Source organism: Hyalella azteca, unplaced genomic scaffold, assembly GCF_000764305.2.
Source record: "Hyalella azteca isolate HAZT.00-mixed unplaced genomic scaffold, Hazt_2.0.2 contig2426, whole genome shotgun sequence".
Lineage (NCBI taxonomy): Eukaryota > Metazoa > Arthropoda > Malacostraca > Amphipoda > Hyalellidae > Hyalella > Hyalella azteca.
The window spans coordinates 21,605-44,706 of NW_025932701.1; the positions used below are offsets into that span (position 1 = coordinate 21,605).

Consider the following 23,102-nt stretch of genomic DNA (forward strand, 5'->3'; position numbering starts at 1 on the left):
AGATGTGTATAAGAGACAGGGCCTATACTTTCAAAAAAAGTTAAGAGATCGTAAGTTCATCAGCCAATCATTGACGGCCTTTCAAGCAAAATCCACCAATCATAGACAAGAAAATAGAGCGCAAGTACTTACGTTCACTTTTTTGTGAAAGTATTTTGAAACACAAATTTTGAAAGTATGGCCCCTGGTGCTTCCGATCTGCGCATTTTAGAATCGTTGTATATTTTTAAAGAGAAGCCTAGTTTAAATGCTGCCTACAGTTCTTATCCAGTAGAAATTGTGAATAGATAGGTATTTATTTATTATTCTGCCCTTTGCCTGTAAATTTAGATTTTAACTTCTGTTGTTTTTGTTTTTTTTTTCTTATGACTCCAAACTTTATTGATTTTCTGACTGTATTTGTGTTCTAGATTTATCGAACTGACGATGGAGCTGGGCTCCAAAATGTTTTCAATAGAGAAATGCTGAATTTTTCTGGCGTTTTCTTCGCTTTTAAATTTCTATTCAAACAAAACTCTAAATCAGTGGTTCCCATAGTGGGCGATATCGCCGCCCTAGGGGCAGTGAAAAGATTTTTTTTGGGGCGGTAAGGAAGATGAGGGCGGTGGAGGGGAGGAGCGATAGGGGGATTTTCGTCGACGAGAAAATGCGCTCTCTGTCACTCACTGCAGTGAGTACTGAGTTATATATTTTTTTGTATTTTCGCTATTAGGACGAAATCTGCTCATTTCTTTAATAAATGATACGTACGATAATAATGAAATCATGTTATAACGATAGTACTGTAATCATATGGAATCGTGGAAGTGAACAGCAACAGGATATATAGAGTTTAAAAACTATTAACTGATTATTCCTTACAAATGCGTACGTTGATTACTATTGAACTCTTAAACTTATGCGCCCATGCATGTTTTCATCACATGATCCAGCAGCTGAACTAATAAAAACTACATTAACTACATTAACTTTATTATTTACATTTCATACCACATTTTCATTCAGACCAGATCACCCGACAGTCTTCGTTCAATAGACAATAGTGTTCCGGCAGATCTCGTAAAACTTGATTTACTGTCTGTTATAAAGTTAGAGGCCATCTTGTGTTAAGGTTGCTTCAATATTTCTGAAAGACTCTAAAGAATTTAAATTGCCCAGAATTGCATGACAGATTGAACAGCATAAATAAAAAATTGATAAAAAATAAAAGGGATAGTCTGAAAAATAGGTGAATTTCATAGTAAAATTTAATCAGCTAATTATTATTATGAATAACTAATAAATATTATTAATTAACTAATTTTTCCGACAGATTGTTCAAGTTTCAAACTGCTGGAATAATTGGAAACATCCGAAAGAAATGGAAGCCGCTGAAGCCGGAGACCTGCGACGCTCCAACCTTCAAAGCCTTTGGATTCCTAAACACAGTAAGCGCCTTCGTCGTGCTGGCGCTCGGTGAAGCTTCTGCTGCCGTTATTCTGGCATTGGAAATACTTCACAAAATACAAAATGCATAATAATAATAATAATACTAATAATAATGAAAATAATAATATACGTTACACAGTATATCAATGAGATAAATGACTAAAATGAGTGCTGAAACTTTTAGCACCAAAGAGCACTGCATTGGCCATTTCGACCCAGTTTAGGCTCCCGGCAAAAGGGCGTTTGTCAGTGTTACGTCCACTTTCTACTCGTGCTATCTGTAAGAAAGTATATCAATATTTGTGCAATATTACCCATTAATTTTCTGATTGTAGCAATTAATTTATTCACCAACAGGTTCAATATACCAACAGGCACATTTGTAACGCACTAATGTCATCTTAAAGTCGTCCCAATATTATTTCTACCCTATAGTCCTGAGGTATACTTTAAATTAAAATTATTCAGGCATGATGTACTTTCAGCTGCAGTTCTTCATTTTGATAGAATTTTTTTTGCTGCACCGAGAACAAATCTAGATCCTAATACCTTCAGCAGTAAGTGTCCGGTATTGACCGACATCCTCAGCTGTTCAATGATTGTGTGTGCCACCTTCAGTGACATCACATTTGCGGTTCTCTACCGTGCCTTCAGGCTTCAGCACCGATAGTCAGTCACTCGCCAGCCACTCTAGCAACACGTTTGCTGGCTGAAGCTAAATAAAACCTTGCTAATAGTCACCCCGCTTTGTCACGCGTTCCGTAATATAAATATAGTTCACTTAGAGTCAACTCTTTTTTTGAGTCCCCTTAACTTTCTAAGACCAGACCACTTCCAAGAATCCTGAACCGATGAACTGATAGCATAGTTTGTAGTCAAAACACGAGCTGTGACATAAGCCCTGTTTATCTAAGCGATGTCTGCAAGGCCCAAAGTGTACAGAAGACAGAAGCAAATGAATTATTTCTTTTTTATATTATATTTAGGTGCATGCATGTCAGACAGGCCAGCAATTATAATAATAATAATAGCGGTTTCAGCGTTATTAGGCAGTAGGCCTGTCGCCGATTCTTAACATCGCAGAACATTCACAGAATTCGCACATAGCTGGGACCGAACCTTCTCCTCTCTGCGCCAATCTTGGTACTCTGGAACTTTAACCCCTGGGCCACCCTGCCCATGGATTCTTCTTCACAAAAATTCGTTTGTCTTAGACCATTTGGAAAATAAGTCCATATATTATAACATAGTAGTTTTTTTGTCGATTCAACATATATTTGAGCACGACATAGAGCACTCAAAAAATATTTCATCACGATATCCAACATATATCTTATTTGTTACTCGCATTTGTAGCGAAAAGAAACAGTCTGTAAGTCGTTATGAAGAGACGCAGCTCGACCAGCGCATGCGCAACATTGGCATTTTATGAGTCAACGTCTCTCTTGTTTACGATTAGTTATTCGCTGTCCATGTTATTCCTACGACGTTATCACTAGAGATTCGCTCATTCTCCACATTGTTTGTATACACAGATCCTGCGTGTGAACCCCGTTCATTATCAAGCAAGATGGCAGTGTTGTAGGCAGTGGCTATTTATGTGTTTTGAACCATAGTCTACAGTTAGAAGATGTTCAGAATGTATTGCTGAGATCCAAGTAATATTGTGTTAAATTAACGTTGCTGCGATTACTCGTATCTGTAATACCTCTCCCGCTATTAATGTCTTGAAATTGGCACTTGAACACCGAACGGTTGAAAAAATTCGTGTTTACATCCTTCAACAACTACCCAATTCACCCTATGTACGTTTATTATTATTCATGATTATAAATACCACGTATTGTTTCTTCTAAATCTTCTAATACTGCTGCTGCTGACCTTTTGGAAGCGATTTGGTGAGTTTTTCTCTATGTATTTAATGTTATATGACATAAGCCGAACATTAGCTGATTAGGGGTTCCCGCGCGATATTCTATCGAAAATTTTTCGTTTATTCCGTTGTTGAGTAGGCTAATTGATTGTTTCTAGGTTTGAGAATAGTAAGAAAAAAAGGAAACCTTTTTAAATTTATTTTAAAGAACTTCTTACCTAGTGTGTGAGCCACATCTTTCCTTCATTTCATTCTAAATTTTGTGTTCATCAACTGAGTACGTTTCAACAGCCAAATCTTAGGCCTAGTGCAGCATAAAGAAAATGGAGTTCTGGAACTGAAAATATGATTTTTTCCAATGTACAACGTGATATAGAAACAATANACAACGTGATATAGAACCATTAACCTTATGTGAGTTATATATTGGATAATTGGAGTCATTGCTACCTACTATTTTCGACACGTCTAAATAGACTACTCAATTATTACCTACCTAACCTGACTCCTAGAGCAAAGACCAAAGCAAACCAAAGAGTGTACACTGTACATAGCCTACACCCTATGCCTACAATAATAGGTAATATAAAATCAGAACTCAGAAGTAATTTTATTTATATTGTATATAGATATAGAATAAATTCCTGCCAAAAACACCTAAGTTGCTATGCTGCAGATACAATTAAGGAAGTTTACAAAAATTGTCAGTAAAAATAAGCCATTCCTTTTATTTTTTACCACACTTCTCTTTAACTTCACTTCTTGTTTGTCTGAGGCTCTGAGCACTACTTTCTTATTATTTAACACACTTTACTTATACATGTCCAATTGATTTGAAATTTTGCACACTTGCATCAAGTTGGAGACAATGCATGAATCAATTGAGAAAACAAATAATTTGAAAATAATTTTTCACATTTAAAAGAAATTAAATTTTTTTAAATAATAAAAACTAAAATAAGAGATTCATTGTACATGTGTAAGTTGTAACATTGGAGACACCAGCCTCTTTAGAAATGTGGTCTTTGAAAAGTACTTTCTATAAGCATATTATTGAAACAATTGGAATGAGTGAAATTGGCCTGAGAGGAGGGTCCTATTCAAGGGTGTCTTGACTGTCTTTTGTTTACACTATACTTCTCCACTTAGGCAGCAGGCACTGCATCTGCATGGACTGTCTGACCTTGCCACTAAAATGAAAACCCTATAATACTGGTTGTGGTCAGAACTACAATTTGTAGGGTTTTATAACCACATGACAACTAAAAATATGTTTTGAATGCACTAGGAAAAAGTAGTGGAAAGATTTGGTTTGGTTCTCTCCATATTTGTTACCAAAAATGGCAACATGATAACATCATTGGCATTCATACCCATTCTGTTAAAATTGGGTAGAAGTCAACTGCAAAGGAGATAATGAAGACAATGCCTATTGTTTATTTCACATTTTTTTACTTTCTTTCCCAATTTTTTTCTTGAAGAAAATAACACAAAGCACTCTTTTGCCTGCAATTTATGAATATTGACTGTATAGCAATAGCTTTTAAGCCTGATTTATGGAATATTTTGCCTACTATTACAGATTGGATTGTTGGTATATCAAGTCATCAGCATATTTGGGATATTGAGCTGAATTTTCCTAAAATCATGGGTAAAAAACATGCATTTGACCAGTGATTTACTGAGAAGCATAGGTAAAAATGCAGCATATTTCATTTTTTTACACAAGAAATTGGGAAAGGCCTTTGAAATGTGTGAAATTGGCCAGGTTCATAGCCTGTAATTTTGCCTACAATAAAAAATTACACATGTACTCATTTTTACTGCAACTTATAGAAAATCTGTACACATACCACATTGAGTGCCTATTGTGGTAACCATGGTAACCCTAGTGCCTCTAGTGCTGATTTGTTGTTAATTCAAGAACACTACTATATTAATGAGAAACTGTGGATATTAGGACATCAGGTTATTATTTAGTGGCACCCCTTGGCCATTATTCTAATAAATCACACTCATGAAAACATTTACTATAGTGGTGATTAAGAGTCCATTTTCAAAGGCAATTTAAATTGTATCAGTATTGATAACAGGATAAAAGTTGAAGTGATTTAAAAAAAATGAATATGCTAACTAAATTAAGGAGAGTGTCTGCCCCAAAATTGAAAATTTTGACTTCTTCTGTTTTTATACTTGTCCTAAAGCTTACAATCTGATGCATCCAACGGTACAAAAAACTATCTATATCTTGATTTATGCGTTCACGACAGGTCGCCAAAAGGTTATGGGTGGTGTTCTTTCACATTTAAGATAGGCCAAAATTACTGGCAGTACACTTAAATAGCTAGTCTGAACACGCTGTGCTTCAGTTATCCGCCTGCAGTCTTATGGGATAGTTCTCATGCAGTTGTTTGCACCATCCTTGTCAGAAATTGAGCTCTGCATCAGTTTTAGTTATGGTATTTATGCATCAAATGATATGTGTTTCAATGTTGTAGCTTAAAAATCCTAGGAGGAGATTCTACAGTACCACCTTTTTTGTTTGTTTTCTAAGAATTTCACATTTTCTTTCATTTTTTAAATTCACATGAAGAAAAAGTCTTAGAATTTCATTTTACATCCGTGTACCGAATTTCGAATCGATCCGTCAATAAATAACTAAGATAAAATTTGGGGCTGAAGCTCCCCTTAACTAACATGCTTTTTTCTGATCTGAGAGTTCATAAGGTGGTTTGGCAATAAAAGAGGATGTTTGTTAGGCCGGTTTACACTGTACATGCATTGTTATGTATCATTGATATCTTCTAATTTTTAACTGTTCATAAACTATATGTGTAAATTAATTGTGGCATAGATCACTATAAATTTAACTGTTCAATACCATACTATTATTCTCAATAATTATGCCCTAATTACAATGCTCAATATCTGCAGGCATTAACTTCCGTAATTTCAAATTACTACCTTAATACCTAGCATATGCTTCTTAACACAAATATTGTTGTTTGCCAGTCATGAACGATAGGTACCGGTATATGTTTTGTTCACAATTATCTTAGAATTTTGTGGATATCTGCCTGTGTTCCATTTGTCATCTTAAAGTAATGGTGCGTCTATTCATTTTCTACATTTTATCCAATAATTGTTAATGCAGTTAACATAAAATATTTCTGATATTTTTTTTATAAAATAAGTGTCCATTCACTTTGTCATCAAACTTGTGAGCTGTATAGCTTTTCCAGCATATTGTTTCTTCCTATTGCCGATAAAATTGTTTGATAATGCTGCAATATTTTGCATCTACCCAGACATTTCCTGTTAATTCATGTGTTAATTTTAAAAGTCTCATCTTGTGTTATGTTTGCAGGCATTGTTGGACTCTCACCATGGGAGTACATTTGACATCTGTGCTAGCTTCACTCTCTTCACTGCATCTGTTGGACAAAGCTCAGATTGCACCTCCAACTGGACTGACATTCACAGACACATTTTTTGGAGAACCACTACTTTGCATCAAGCCTTTGTTGCAGAGGTAGCAGTGGAAGATCTGCTTGATTGAGTGACATCATCCAGTTTTTCAGTGTTCAATGGCACTTGGTGTTTGTTAATTTTTGGTTAGTTTTGATCAATTTTGTGCCCTGTGGTTGAACTCAGAAATCCAATTTTAAGTGCTAGGTGTTTGGCTTTTCCTTTTGAATTCTATTTCCCATATTACTGTCTATCTATTTACATGTGAACAAGTGCACACCATATATGCCACAAGAATGTCTCTTGTGGTTCACAAACTGATGCTTGCTCCAGGCTCTTCTAATCCTACAGCATCCTCAAGTGGTGCTAATAGCAGTGCAACTGAGAACAGTAGTACCGTCATCAACAATTCTGATGCTGAGACTGAAGTATTGTCTTCCAGCCATCAGACTAATATTGGTACTGAGAGCTTAAGTGATGAGAGAATCTCCATACCTGGACTTCCACGGAGGTCAGTGCTGTCTCCTCAGTCTACATTTGAGTCGGCAATGGCTAATGTTGCCATGCCGTCCCTCTCATCAACTGTTGTTATTCACCAACAACCATCAAGGATTATTCAAGCAACACACCAGCCTCACTTGGCTGTAGCACAAGCAGGCCCTCACACACACTTGTCACTGGTGAGTCATGTACCTCAACAGTCAGCTGTTGGATTAATCTCACAGCAAAAACGTTCTCCAGAGTCTCAAGCCATACCAGCACAATCCTCAGTTGTGTTGGCGCCGAGACAACAGCAAACTGTGGTCAGGTTTCCACAGCAACACTCGCAGTCGTCAGTGATTCCAGAATCTCAACAGCAACAAACAGTGGTATTAACTCACCCACAGCAGTCACCAGTTGTATTAACTCAACAGCAGTCATCATCTGTTGTGCTCAGTCCTCAGCAACATTCACATCACCAGTCAATAGTTCAAGTCCCTCAACATTCATCAGTAGTTCAAGTACCCCAGCAGCAGTTGGTATTGGCAAGCAGCAATCCCAACATGACTGTCACTGTATCCAGCCAGGCTGGAACTCGTGCTCCTTACCACTACACTAAAATGGTTCATCACATGCCTGGCAATGGCCCAACTCGGCAATACCAGACTGTTGTGCAGCACATCCCTGTCACCTCGTCAGTGCTGATAAGCTCTAGTGGTGCAGGCACGGTGCTTCATCAAGCTAAACCACTTCTCCAGCAACAGCACCTCAAATTACAGCAATCTGCTGTTGTTGCTCATGGCAGGACTAGCAATGCCGGGACTTCATTTGTCAATCAAAGGTAATGTACGGTAGTGAACTGGTTTTCTTTAGCAATGTTAAATGTTTCATCTTGGTTGTAGATGTTTTTAATGACTTGCTTGGAACTTCTTAATATTCTTGATTTCAGATAAGTTTTGATTTACCGGTATATATACATAGTACCGGTATTTAAGATTTGGGATATCATATATATCCAAAGCTTCACTCATAAATTCTTTAATTATAAGCTGAATTTGTAAGATTCTGACGTTCTGTACTTTGATTAGATCTTTTCACTTTAAGTTTGACTTGAAACTGGATCTTGTTGATTATTATAGTAAAAAGTCCCTACCCAGTCCTCTATCCATCTTACATTGTCATCAATTATTTATTATTGTCATCCCATGCCACGAGGCATGGGATGGAATTGAGGCATGGTTTCATTTTATGTTTTTTATTGTTATTTTTCACTACAGAGTACTTGTGGCCAGCAGCTGTGAGGGATCGGACTCAGGCTTCCCGAAGTGTTATGTAGGCACGCATCTCGTCAGTAACAAAGGTGCTGTTGCTCCAATGATGACATCAGTTGTGGTGAACAACAACAGCGGGATCAGTGGCACGAAAATGAACAAACCAAGCACCCAAAGCTCTTCCACAGAAACCCCCGTAAATCTGGGAAGTGAAAACTGCACAGTGAAGTCGCCCTTGGCAGTTGTGCTACAAGATCACAACTACATGGCTCCACTGCCTCCTCCCAACAGCCAAGAGACCAATAAACTTTCGACAAAAGTATGGAGTAGTGGTTCTCAAGGAGGTGTTGTAGTGAGTGGTGTTACATCGACTGTAGTCCACTCGTTCTCTCCGCCGGGAGTGGTGATGAGTGCATCACCTCATTTGCCCTCTGTAGTGCACTCGCCCTCGCGAACCTACTCGTTGCACCGCAGTAAAACGAGCAGTTCTCTCATACCAACTTCAAGTAACCCTCTCAACAGGACAGTGTCAAGCAACACATACAGCAGGGTTATAAGCAACAAGCCTGCATCACCTGCTCGTCCCACTAAAGCAATCGCATACTCACTGTCCCGCCAGCAGCAGCAACAGCAGCAACGCTTTAACACTATCACTCAACAGCAGCAGTTGCATTACGGCTCACCTTTGAAGACAGTGAGCAAAACTGCTGTGCAGCATCGCACAATTGGTGTCTTGCACACTTCTGAGCCGAAAACCGCCAATGGGAGCAGTTACATTGCCAGCATATCATCTCCTGTTGGTGGGCAGCGCTATACATACAGACGTAGTATAAGTACTGTCTCCACCACACCACTGAGCTCGGCTATTGTTGGTGGAAGCCCATTACCAGTTATTGGAACCTCTTCCACCACCAGCCCCAACACGGGTGGAAGTAGCATTCACACCTCCGTCATTTCTTCAGCCCACGGAAGTGTTGTACAGAATCCTTCTACTCCTTATAATAGATCCTGTGTTTATAATTCTGCCCCTGCTTTGTGTAATAATGTTCATAGCTCCTCAAGTGCTGTTATTGGTGCAATCAATAGCGTCAGCACTGCCATTAATAATTCTGTGCTCACAAGCCGCAGTATCAGTAGTACAAATGGTGGGGTTTATTCCAGTAGCAATACTGGCAGTGAAAATAATGTAAATATTCTTGTCAATAACAAAACGAGTGTAATAAATAAAACTGGCAATGTTTCGAGCAATTCCCGCATTGCTTCATCGAGCAGTCCGTCGACATCTCCTACATTGACGTACATTCCTTCTCCTTATATCCCTCCTCCTCCTGGCAGTGCCAGCGTCCCTGACTATCTGAACCCAACTGGAAGTCTTCTGTCACCGACGGGCTTGCTTTCCATTAGCTCACCCTCAAAGAAAGAAACCAAAGGCTCATTTGCAACTCCCACTAACAAATTACAGCTTATGGGAAAAGAGAATCAAATAGATGATATGAGCCACTCGAGCCTGAAATCTTTGAACACAAGTAGTGCGAGCAACTCTTCTGATGATGAGAAAAGTTCTTCCCCTGGACCTTCAGGAGAGGAAACTGAGACTGCCCCCGAAGGTGAAGGCGATGAGATGGAACATGATGATTCCATCACGCGATGCGTGTGTGACTTCACGCATGATGACGGCTACATGATTCAGTGCGATCGTTGTCAGGTGTGGCAGCATGTGGTTTGCATGGGGCTCAGCAAGGATAATATTCCTGAAGTCTATCTTTGTGAAGCTTGCCATCCCCGGCCAGTTGACAGACAAAAAGCTCATGGCATTCAGCTCCGCAAGAGAGACCTCTTAACTAAACTGCCTCATCCCGGATCTTCATCTGACTCGGATGATAATTGCCGACGTGCGAAAAATAAAACTGGGAAGACTTCTGCCAGTAACATGGATGTAATAAGACCTAAGATCGCCAAGAAGAAAAAACCTAAACTTCTTGACAAAATTCGTCATAATTCTGGCAATAAGAATAACAAAACAATTCCCAATCATAAGAATAATATTCTAGCTAAGAACAAAAAGCATAATAAGAAAAACAATGCACCTGGAATCACTTCGACCTTGTCAAGCAATAATAACAACAATAATAATGTTTTGTCACCTAGCAATGATGATAAAGAAAAGAAGATTCCACCTAAGAGAAGACGCAAAAGTAGCAGCTCTGCAACAAATGCTGTCACTGATGCACCGTCAGTGGGACTCTCACCTGTGCTCATTGCTCCTGCCCCTGCAACGTCAAGCTGCCAGAACCAACTGACCTACGCAGACGTGGTCCGTGGTTGGGTCGAGGGATACGAGGCTGCTATCACCAACCACTACAGTCCTGAGCTACGGGCGCGTGTACACGCGGCACGCATCAATGGTATCTCGCCTCACCTCAGAGCTTCCGTGCAAGGTGCCGTGTTGGGCCACCGCTGCAGAGTTGCTGAGAACAGCCAGCCCAACTGCCTCGAATTCGAGAAAAAAGTAAATTCTTAAGTCTTTAGCTAAGCCGCGTGAGACCCAGTTTGTCTTTTGCATTTGTAAATTTTGAAAATTTGAATCGCCCAAAAATGTCAGAATCTAATGAGAGCAATTTTATGCATGTAAACTGAACGAGACACGTTTAAAATTAGCTTTTTTACTGTGCACTGTACATATTGAATGATGAAGACGAGCAGAACATATAAGCTCCAAAAAATAAGAAAATTGTCAGTTAATTTAAAAATAAGAACTCGTGGCTACTTGAGGCTCGTTTAGTAATGCAATTTTTTAGGATTATTTATCTTACTTTGTACAAAATGCTTTACTATGTAAAAATGCGTTTAATTTTACTTCAGATACTTGTTGCTGGATGTGCTGTCACAAGCGGTACTGCGCTTCTCGAGTATCAGGGGAAATATCTTCTCTGGTCACAGTGGTGTTCAAACAACGGCAACAACACAAACTCCAAGTGCCACAGCGGCAACGTTGCTAGCAACACAAATAACAACAACAATAATAATAACAACAACAATAGCGGGGGCGGTGGCATTGATAGATTTTTGCCATTCACTCTGCGCTACACGCTGCTTCAGGAAGGCCTCTCCGTTGCTGTTGACGCACGCACATACGGCAATGAGGCGCGCTTTGCTAGGAGAAGCTGCAAACCTAATGCACAGGTATGATCAAATTTATCTATTCTGAATCACTTCCTTAAAAATGAAAATTTTTAAGTGAATTTTTGCGTACTTCATATTTCGAATCTGTGATTCTACCAATTTTTTTTCTCCCAGGGTGATGGAATGGAATTAAGTGCCAAGGAGAAAAGGAATTAAGTGCCTTACATCCTGATTTAATATTTTCAACCTAATCTGGGTCTACTGATTTTGAGCTTACTTTTGACGTCTATTCATGTTTTCTGGAATCTTACTATATTAAGTTTCATGAACATGTTTGTCTAAAGATTCATAATGTAATTTCAGAAAACCTTTTTCTCATTTTCCGTCATTAATTTTAGGTCCGTCATGTTGTGGAGAGAGGCTCACTCCATCTGTACCTGGTTGCAACGGAAGATATAGAAGAGGGAGATGAGATCCTCTTACCCATGCAAACGTGCAATACAACTCAACTCGATCACTTACCTCCGTGTCCTGCCAGCACCCACCACAATATTTGCCCCTTCCTGAACTCGTCCCCTCCTACACCCATAACGCCTACTGCAGTTAGTGTTCAAGGTATTCTGAAGGACAAGGACATGCCGGAAGGCGATTTGGCTGATGCTGTGAGTGAAATCGCGTCTCCTGACGTTGTTTCTCCATCCCGCCCAAGTACATTATCCCCTATTCGCTCAGCAGCTCTTTCACCTTCAAGAGGTTCCAAGTCGCCAGCAAAGGCAAGTGCAGCGTCTCCTTCGAAATCCCCTAGTGGGGTTAAAGGTGTGTCTTCTCCATCGAAGGTGAGCGTGTCCTTCTGCAAGTCTCCCTCGCCTGTCAAGACAATTTCATCTCCTGATAAAGGAAGTGTTTCACCAACTGCTAGTGGCTCCTCCTTCACTTCATCTGTTCAACAACTAGGCCCTCAACCATCACGAATGAATTGCCCGAACACATCACCATCGCCGCACAGTTCCCCTGAAAGAGATGGCAGGTTAGTAGTTTATGTGATAAATATATGTAATTAAATAATTAATTATACATATAAATGCATTTTTTTAATTCTGGTGTCATTCTTCAGTTAACCAGAGAGTATTTCTTATTGACAATTTTATTGTTTTTATCCATAGGTACTGCATATTAGGCTTTTAATAGGAATTGAAAATTCAAATATCAGGTTTCCAGGGGTCATTTTATTAGTATAATTTATGACGTTTCGAATTCATTCATTGTCAAATAGGGGAAGAGTTTTGTGACACTCGAATTTGAATTAGTGAAATGACGTTAGTACAAACCTTGGGTATTATGGATACTGATTGAAATTAAAGCTTGAATTTGGAGAACTGTATCAACTTCCTTAAAAAAATCCGATAGTTTGTAAATTTATAGCTGCAGACTCTTGATTGATGATGAGAGCCTCAGCTATCGCCAGTCTTGTGGTGTCTAGGCATCTCATAACGATGCTGTTGTAGGTCTCCAACGTCGCGCGAGTGAGGGTCTCACAGTGAGCCTCTCTCACGTGGTTTTTCGGTGCTCCGGTCTGGAGGTGGCATGTTAGGCTCATAGTCGTGCTGGTTAAATCAATGTAACGACGAGTGCGTCGCACTCGTCGCACTCGTCACACTGGAGTCGTGCTGGTTAAATCGATGTAATTTACATTCTGGAGAAGCCTACAACCTTTGTGGCATGAATATTTGTAAATAACATTTGTTGGTCCCTATTTTATAACACATTTAACATTTGTCTTGTAATGGTCCCGATTTGTTACATGTATTATTTTTCATCTCTAGATTCATGTTTTTACAGTAAATCAGAAGTTTGGGCACGTATACATCAATATATGTATATGTGCCCAAAATCTTGTATGGACATTGATATTTGACCTCTTTTTACTTGAAACACTCGCCTTCATTTGTGTGTCGAAGATCAGTTGAATTTTATTTACATAAAATCTTAGTAACAGAACTGAATTTCCATAGCACAGATTTAACTGATGTTAGAATTTACTGAAGTTAAATTTAACTGAAGTTTGAATTCCGATAAATTTTCCAGAAGATTAATACTGTGTGGGACAATTCTATATTTGGGAGCAATTTTTAGCGCATTTTCTCATTTATGGAAAAAATGCATTATTGTGCTCGCCATGTCTTCCGTCGGTTATTTTTTCCTCTGTCTGCCCGTCCGTCCGTGACTTCACGTTTTCGTCGACGAGAAAATGCGCTCTCTGACACTCACTGCAGTGAGTACCGAGTGATATTTTTTTATATACAGGAAATGTGGCTCGTTCAACAAGCGCGGGTGGCCGTTTCAGCGCAGCAGCCGGCGGACTATGTCAGAATCTTCAAGCTGCAACCGCCGCAAATTACGCAACGCAATGAGTTGCACTTCAGACGATGGCGAAGAAGGAGACGAATCCCAGGACGAGGGAAGCTTGTGTTTGGACGACAACAACAGCAGCCTGGAGCGTCGCACTCGTCGCAGTAGTGATGGACTTGATTGTTCTTCTCGGCCAGCTTCGTCTCCTCGTAAACGCACACCTTCTACTGAAACCCAGGCTAAGAGAAATAGTGAAAACATTCCCGGAGATGCCGGTCCGTCAGCACGCCTGCGCAATAACAGTGGAAGCAGTGGAACTGGAAAATCACCCCACCTGGGCAAGTCCAGCAGCAGCTGTGCAGGGAAATCTCAGAAGAACCGGAGTGCCAGTGAGAGCGAGGGTCCTAACGACTCAGTCTTGTCTGCTATCAATGCAGAAAAAGATGGCAAAAAGCTCACGCGGGAGGAAAAGAAAATACTTGCCTACATGAAGGCCTTTGAGATGCTTGAGAAGCAAAAGCAAAGAAAACAGGAAATAGACAAAAAACGTGAAGAAGAGAGGGCTCGACATCACAGCAGCAAGAGTGGTGATGGCGGGGATGAAGATGATGGTGATAACAGCAGTGGAGATGAAACTTTCAGACTGCACGAAAAGCATCGTAAAAAGAAGTGAGTTAAATTTTTAATTTTGGTTACTATTGTTCTATTTGCCCAGTTGTGAGGTGGAGGAACTCGTAAATTCATTCAGAATTTATTTGAATTTTTCGGTAATTTTTATTAACAATCGTAAAAGAAATGACTTATTTATAACGGCAAGCAATTTCTAATTCTTTAGCGTGTGGAAGTGGTAGTATCTGGCCTGCAAGTTTAATGCGATATTTAAGTGATTCGAATGAAAATAATTATTTAATTTTGAGCAGCAAGAAGAACAGTCGTATTGGAAACAACCGAGGTAGCTCATCAGTCCAAAGGGCATCCATGCACCGTAGAAGACGAGCCATCAGTGGACCTATCGACCAATGCAAGTCGGACGATCGCTCCTCTGTTTATGAACCAGATGCTGGAGCCCTCACGCCTCCCGTGGCCAGGTAAGGATTGTGCGACGTCTGTTCAAAAATTTTATTGTTAGACTTTCTTTCACACTTCAACATCGTCAAAAGAGTATTAATGTGTGGTTTCGAGTTGGAGGCATTTTTCATCATAGTTGTTGATATATGCAATCAACTGTAATATATCCCATTAAATTTCGTTGAATTCTTTATTATTATTGCATGTGAAAATTTTTGAATCGCCTTACCCAATATCTAGCATGATGATCTCGTGAATTTCGTAAGTATCTTGCAGAATAATTTGCTGACCCAGGGGCAATTATAATCTGAGCTATTTTTTAAGTTATTCACTCATACACTCCAATATAATGCTCTTGTTTCCCCTAGGTTTCCTAAGACAAAAAAGTCTATGATGAACGAGTGGCTGAATGAGTGTATCGAAGATTCTCCGTTTGAAGGCAGCAATAGTGGCAGTGGCATGAATATGATGGGACCTTTGGGTGGAGCCTTTGGAGTCCCTTCTCATTACATGAGAGCTGCACCTCCCTCGCGACGGTCATCTACCTCCAGCGCCGCCCTAAGCCTGGCAAACAACGCGCCAGGGGTATCGGCCAAGAAGAGGTGGCTGCGCCAGGCCATTAGTGAAGAACCTTCTGCTCCTGAAGGTTGCAGTCCCTGCCACACGCCTGGTAAGAAGGCAACCCTTACTGCTGATTTGATTTTCCATGCTACTTAATTTCAGTCTATTAAATCCTATTAATTTATAATATCACTGCATGCCTTGTAAATACTTGGGATCGCACAACCTAATATATTTGGCTCGTGTACATTGTTAATTATTTTAATTTTAATTTAATTACTCAAGGAAGTTTTGTTATTGGTATTGAACAATGTTCTTATTGCTGATTATGCCATTTTTCATCTAGTTAGTTCTAGTTCTAAGTCTAGTTGAAGTGAGAGCAGAAAATGTAAAAGGAATTTTTCTACAATTGATTAAGAAATGATTGCATTGTTCGAACTAATTCTCCTGTTGTTACATTCTATATTTTTCGAAATTGTCTTCCGAGTTGGCATATTATGGATATATTTTTTTAAATTATGAATGAAGAATTGAAAGAAAAGAAAATGTGCTACCAACAATACCCATGTGCGAGAATAAAGGAATGCTTAAAAAATTTCTCTTTGATATTTTTCAGACTCGCCGCCCTGCGGACAAGGAGCAATAGATTACAACACGCCGCTGAAGAAACGCCGCTTTGCTAGAGAATCCATTTCAGAATCGCAACTTGTACAACCCTCCTCACCTTCAGACTTTCCAACTAAGGTAAAATATATCAAAAGACAAGTAGGATAAATTATGTGAATACGTTCGAATACAACACTTCACTTTCTTGCATGCTTGATAGTTATCATGATAAATATTCTAAGCTCAGAGTGCTGACGTTACTTCAGATGCTGAGCTCAGAGTCTTGTTTGCACGTTTAATTTTTATTCTTGGACAGATTTTGCTATGATAAAGTTTAGCGTAATGAATTGAAGCGTAATTGAAGATGTTGTTCGTCTAAAGGCACATTGTTCGTCACTAGCATATTACTCAAATTTTTTTCGTGCTTATTGTATCTAATTCTTGATTTATTTATGCAGAATGAAGCAGATTCTTCGGAATCAGTTGAAGTGAAGATGGAAAAAGTTGAATCGTCGTACAAAAAAGATGACTCCATGGATACGGATTCAAATGATTTTGCTACTTTCACTGATAAAAAGATTAAGGAAGAATTATCCCCGGATTCAAAAATTGACATAAATAATATAAAAACTGAGGGTGAGAAACAACCAGATTGCAGAGCGTCTGAAGATGAGATTGATCAAAGAAACGAGCCTCGAATTACTCGCAAACGTAAGCGATCTGTTGATGTGCGACATGAGGATTCTGTGGATGCAGTCGTTGCCAATGTTGACACCATGTCAACTGAGCCGTTGAGTGGTTCGACTGGTAACCTCTCAAATGCTCTTGTTGGTAAATGCCCTCTCTTTTCGGATAGTGAAGAAGATTGCAGAGCGTCTGAAGATGAGATTGATCAAAGAAACGAGCCTCGAATTACTCGCAAACGTAAGCGATCTGTTGATGTGCGACATGAGGATTCTGTGGATGCAGTCGTTGCCAATGTTGACACCATGTCAACTGAGCCGTTAAGTGGTTCAACTGGTAACCTCTCAAATGCTCTTGTTGGTAAATGCCCTCTCTTTTCGGATAGTGAAGAAGAAGAGCAGCGACGAGTTCGCAAAGATAGACTAAAAAAAAACGCCGATGGTAAACGTAAGTGGAGACGTGGTCGTAGACCAGGGAAGAAGAGTGGCCCTGGTAATGATGCTGATAAGACGGATTTAAACGCAGACCAGACCGTGTACAGTTCCGACGACGGCTCTGAAGATAATGACCTCGTTGCAGATGATGACGAGGGTATTGATGATAGCCCTGAGAGTGGCTTTGAAGGCTTCTCGGACATAGGAAATTCTGCTGTTGCAGACTCGCCTGACCGCGATAAACCAAACAAAACCACCAATCTAGCTGGCAGGTCATCGTCAGATGTGAAGAGTCCTCCAGAACCTGAGCCTTTCTCTCCGGTAGGTGGTGGAGATCCATTAAATAATGATAATAATGAACTTGACTGGAGAGGACCACGCACTCCAGAAGGCCCCGCTCCATTTTCCCCAGAAGTTAAAGCCTGTCATCGAACTCCCTTCAGCACTCCTCCACCTTCTCCTGTTAGGCCCGTGACTCCCACTCGACTCCCATCCCCACCGGCCTTGCCCTGTGATCCACCACCTCCTCTCTCTCGCTCCCCTCCCCTACCATCCATTTTAAAGGTTGAGCCAAACCTCAATGCGCCTTCAATCACTACGCTCGGTTCCACGAGTCACCTTCTGGTTCCAGATTCATCCACTTCATGTATTGACTTGAATTCTTCTGAACCAGACCTTACTCCCCGGCCACCCCTCACTACCTTGGGAGCCTTGGATCACACTCCTATATCTTACAGAAACTGCTCGGCCCTATCCAGTGGACTGCCTCTTACCACTCTTGGAGATCTCAACGAAGAGGACAGACCACACGGCACTATGAGCAAGAAATTTGAACCCGGCACTCCCAGTGAAAGCTGTTCATCGCCTTCACTTAAAACTTCCGCACCTGTCAAAAGAAAGCTTTCTATCCTAGAATACCGGAAGCGAAAAAGCGTTCATGGTGATGATTCTTCAAGCGCTGGTTCTTGCAGCACTTCTGCAAATCCATTCACTTTTTCTACAAGCTCGGAAAGCCCCGTGGCATCGCCTTATGTTAATTGTGAATTATCGAGTTTGGCTACGATTTCTGATATTTCTGCTGACCCAAACAAAAGAGGCTCCAAAGAACCCATCAATGAAAAGACCTACCCTAGTGAACGCGGTGCAAATATTATTAACATTGATAACACTGAGAAGAAAACCCCCTACAAAATAGCCCCACCAGATGTTACGCCAAGAGGCGATGAAATTACCACTGTTTTGGAGCCAATCAGCCGCATTTCGTCGTGTACTGCTGCATTCCTAGGCTCATCAGCTGCTTCCTTGTTGCAGTGCACTACTGGCTTATCTTTGCATGACGATAACAGTGATCATGATGAAGATAACGATGTACGACGTCGAAGAGAAAACGATGGTCTTGAATGGTTTACAAGTAAAAACGACAAACATTCTCATGATATGGATGAACCTGTCAGAAATGAAATTATGTCGAATAATGTTGGTGGAAAAGTAGACAATGCCGAGAGTGATCTCGGCGAACCTGAGATCAGTGAATGCGGTGCAGAAGAAGAATATGATGATGAAAACGATGAGACGGAAGTTGTGAGCGGTGATATTAGTGATATGTCGCCTAGCGGCTCCCCGCCAAGCCCTCCTTCTCCGGGAACTCCGCCCCCTCCACCGCCTCCCGTATCTCCCCCTCCACCGCTCCCTCCCGTATCTCCCCCTCCGCCACCTCCCGTTTCTCCACCTCCGCCACCTCCTCAAGTATCTCCTCCTCTCCCACCGTCCTTAACACCTCCAAGGGTGAATTTGTTCATGGACGGTTGTGAATCAGCACCCTCCCCAATGTCTTCCCCGTCTTTTATGTCGCCACTAACCAACGACGAGGATGGCGACGAATCTCCTGTCAAACGCGGCACCCTTGCTGATCGTCTCAAGCGAGAATTTGGTCTCTGTGTCGGCGAAGAAGACCAAACGAAATACGCAATCCATTCCTCAGCCTCGCCACTCCCCAATACAAAGTTGAGCAGCGATGTTCCTCCCTCCACTCCTGAAGGCTCGTCCGTCCTGCCTCATGCGTCTTCTGACTCGTGTATTCCCGAATCGAGTTTTTCTCAGAAGCAACTTTTACCGCTTCCTAATCGGTAGGCTCGCCTACCCCACATGAATAGCCTAGACTATCTACATGTATGTGAATATATAAATCTCTAATATTCATTCACTCGAAATTCAGTGAATGCACTAATGTTTTTCTTCTATCACGTTGAAATTCCTGAATCTTCGTACAAAAGTGTGACATATTTTACTGGAAAATGACTGTCTTCTATGCATAAGTTGTAAAAATATTTTATATAGCTGACTGATTGTGTCAACTGCGGCTGTCATCGCTCATGCGTATCTTCTCATGATGAGATCTGAAACTGACAAGCTCTCTTATGCGCGCTACGAGCCGCATCTGTAAAGAGTTGATTCACTCTTGTTTTTATGGTACATGGTAGTATAGTAACTTCGAGTTCGGCTCGCAAGTGGGATGCTGTGACACTTCAAGAGTCGTCGTTACCTCGGCATGTGCACTGAAACATGCGGTAGAATCTTTCTTGAGCGCGCACTTGTGTTCAAGACTCTGAAACAGAGTACAAATTATGCTTAATCGTTTAAATAAAAGCCCATTTCCTTGCTGAACCCCTGATGTTTAGCTTTCTGTCGTTTTAAGTTATTTCTTGTCTAAAGTGTACTAGGAAATTTGTCTGGATGGAAGCATGAATATGTGAAGTAGTCTTTCTATACTTGCTTCTTCAGCAGAGTCTTGGCTTTTCATTTGGTCAGTAATTTTGGAATACTTGGGGCTTTAATATGTCTTTTTTTTTGTATATTGTATCTTCGTTACACTATGTGTATTTCCTGTGAATGCTAAAGATTAGTCCTAAAAAGTGGAGTTACAATGGATTTAGTTCAATCCTTGCAATTATTGTATTTGGAAGTGCAATCGACAAAATTTAGTAGATAGTTTCTTTTTATTTGATGAAGTATTGCTCTGTTTTGAACAGATTATACGAAAGTTATTCCACCCTATTGGTTTACTGTTTTCGGTTGGACTGGCCAAAGATACATCACTTTTGTGTATGTATAATCTTTATTTTGTGCTTCTATACCGTTCTCCTCTGATTTTGACGTCATTGGGCTTGCGAATCTTCGATTTCTGTGTCAACAGTTCATTCTAAATCGTTATTATATATGTTAATGAGTTGTTATATCTTCATCGAAGAAGTGGCTTAGAAATCAGGTTTCGACATTAGTAGCAATTTTGAAAGTGGTAAAATTGTCTGCAGTAAAATTTTCGTCCTTTACCACCCTTGAGTGTGCGAAAGCGTCTACCATGAAAGTTGAGTTGGAGGTTTGAGCCGCCAGTTAACTCGATATAATTTCTGTTGTCTCTCTGAACTACATGAAGGCATTATCTACACTTTCTTTCGTAGCTTTACACTTCAGAAAAGATTTTGAAGCATGACTAGTTATTATATTGTTGCTAGGAGCTGTTGGAGGATAGTTTTGGCACTTGAAACTGGATTAGGTACTACAATACAGGTTTCTAATTTTATTTAATTTCAAAATTACGGTGTTGTAGCAGATTAGTTGACTTTTCTAAGAGCACTATTTTTCTCGCTCGTATCTTTTAGGCTTTGAAGTCCTTATAACTTCGCAGTATTTTACCGGCTTCATTTCTTATGAGGCATCCTACCATGACGCTCTTGCCGCCGCTCTGTTCTTAACGTTTATGACGAACGTGATTTCTTCAGCCATTTTGCTGCCGCTGCTCATTCCATGCAGAAAATAAATTTGGGGATTCTAACCTCTTGAGAGGTCTTTGGGCGTGCTTACTTGGCTAGATGTATTTTCTTATGTCTTTCTAATGGGCAATTTTCTCTCACTTTGTATCATCTTTCTCAAGCTTTATTTAGTTTAATTATATTGGTAGACAATTTTCCGGAAGTCGTAAAACTAGTGTCTCTTTGTCAAAACTTGCAATCTTAGAGTGGATCCGGCCGGTGATTCTGTCCTCGACCCCTACTTTTTCAAGCAAATGCCCTGGGCCTTTCCATTCGTTGCCATTCCGAATTTTTGTTTTTAGGCGAAGAATGTTTATTCAACAAACGTGTCTTTTATTTTCGCTCGACTTTGCGTTGAAATCGGTTTTATCCGACTATCACAAGAAGGCTCTATTTTTAATTTTTTTTTTTTCGAAGGATCTTTTGTTGGAGTTCTCAGAGTAGCTTTGTAACGAATCTTATACTATCTTGATGACTAAGAGTCACTTTGTTTTTGGCTTATTCAAATTTACTGCTCATTTATTTGACATGTTAACCTAAGATTGCTCTCGGCACCTTTCTTGACTCTAATGTACAAATGAAGCTCTTAGATGATAACGATATTAATACTGCTTGGAGAGGTTGTTCAGTTCGAAACAGCGTTGACTGGACCAAGATCTTAGGGCACGCCAAGTACGAGATCGTCCAGGTTCTCAACCGTCAACATGACTTAGCCCGACGGTTGGTTTGTTGGTAAGTTGGTCATCTCATGAATATAAAGCAGCTGGATAACGTTCAGCGCGATTCACTACGAATCGAACTTGCTGCGGATTGTTTTTCCCTTAGTGTGTTGATCCCAACGACTAAGTTTCTGTGCGTGTGAAAATGGTCAAAAGAAATTGTGCGTATGCAGTGACCTGTAAATTCATCACTCGTGTACATAGACTGTTCCTTTAAGTTAAGGATGTTGTTAATGTATAAGAACGTCATACGATTGTTTAATTGTCTTAGACTTAAGATAAATGCAAGCAGTAATAGTTAGGATAAGAATGCTGGAAATGTCCAAACATCCAACTACAATTGATGTCAATGAAAAGAGAAGAGGACCCTCAACGAAGATTATCTTTATTAAAATCCCTGACACTGTACTGTATACCTTATTGCTGTATATTAGAGCTTGGATCGACGTATATCATTCAATTAAAAGTCTTGAAGGTTTCGTGTTTAATTTAAGTACCTTTCTACAGAAAGCAGTCTTGGAGGTCTCCGTGATTATGAACTAGATGTTTGCATCGTTTCCGGAGCATTGTTCATCGAATTTACCAAGGAACAGAACGAAGAATAACTTGTCAATTTCTATCGTAATCCCAGAAGAAATTTACAGCTCCTTGTTTTGAAGTCTCTAATAGTCATAAATATCAAAGTCTTGAGAAAGAGTGTAAGTTAGATTATTCCTTGGGTAATTTTTCCAAAAAGCCGCCACAAATAATCATTTTTATTATTTAATTTTATTTTATACTCAGCTTTCTCCTATTCTCGAACGACGTTCCAGTAGTCCCTTCAACTATCGTGGAAGTTTGAAATTCTAGGTTTTTGTTTCGCAGGTAAATATATTTTCAAGCAACGTTACTGCCAAGTTACGCGAATGAATTTTATTTGCATTGTGAACTTTTCTATAAGTCCCTTGAAGAACGAAGTCCCTCAAAGTCTGATTATTTCCATTATTCCTTGGTATATGTTTCGGACCTAGGGCCACGATGGATCGCCGCCTTCGGCTATCGGGCACCTGTCCTCATATGGGACAGCTGATACTTGCTCCTCGCCGCTGGTAGTGTTGCAGGAGCGGACGATCTGGGATATTGCTCAGGAACACGTCCAGTCGTCTTTTGAAGTTCTCCAGAGTGAACCCACCCTCTCCAAGATCCTATAATATGACATTAAATCGCTCTAACCTGCTTTAATTAGACGA

The 23,102-nt window shown here is 40.1% G+C and overlaps 1 protein-coding gene across 1 annotated transcript; it reads left to right on the forward strand.

Moving 5' to 3' along the window:
- Positions 1–3,005: 3,005 nt before the first annotated feature.
- LOC108668025 lies at positions 3,006–22,352 on the forward strand. Its single transcript, XM_018155150.1, has 11 exons — positions 3,006–3,326; positions 6,669–8,090; positions 8,527–11,029; positions 11,383–11,703; positions 12,042–12,670; positions 13,948–14,661; positions 14,913–15,080; positions 15,429–15,730; positions 16,238–16,365; positions 16,686–16,878; positions 17,092–22,352. Exons 2-11 carry the CDS (start codon positions 7,066–7,068, stop codon positions 19,473–19,475), a joined length of 8,367 nt encoding a protein of 2,788 aa, XP_018010639.1. The 5' UTR covers positions 3,006–3,326; positions 6,669–7,065; the 3' UTR covers positions 19,476–22,352.
- The last annotated feature ends 750 nt before the right edge of the window (positions 22,353–23,102 follow it).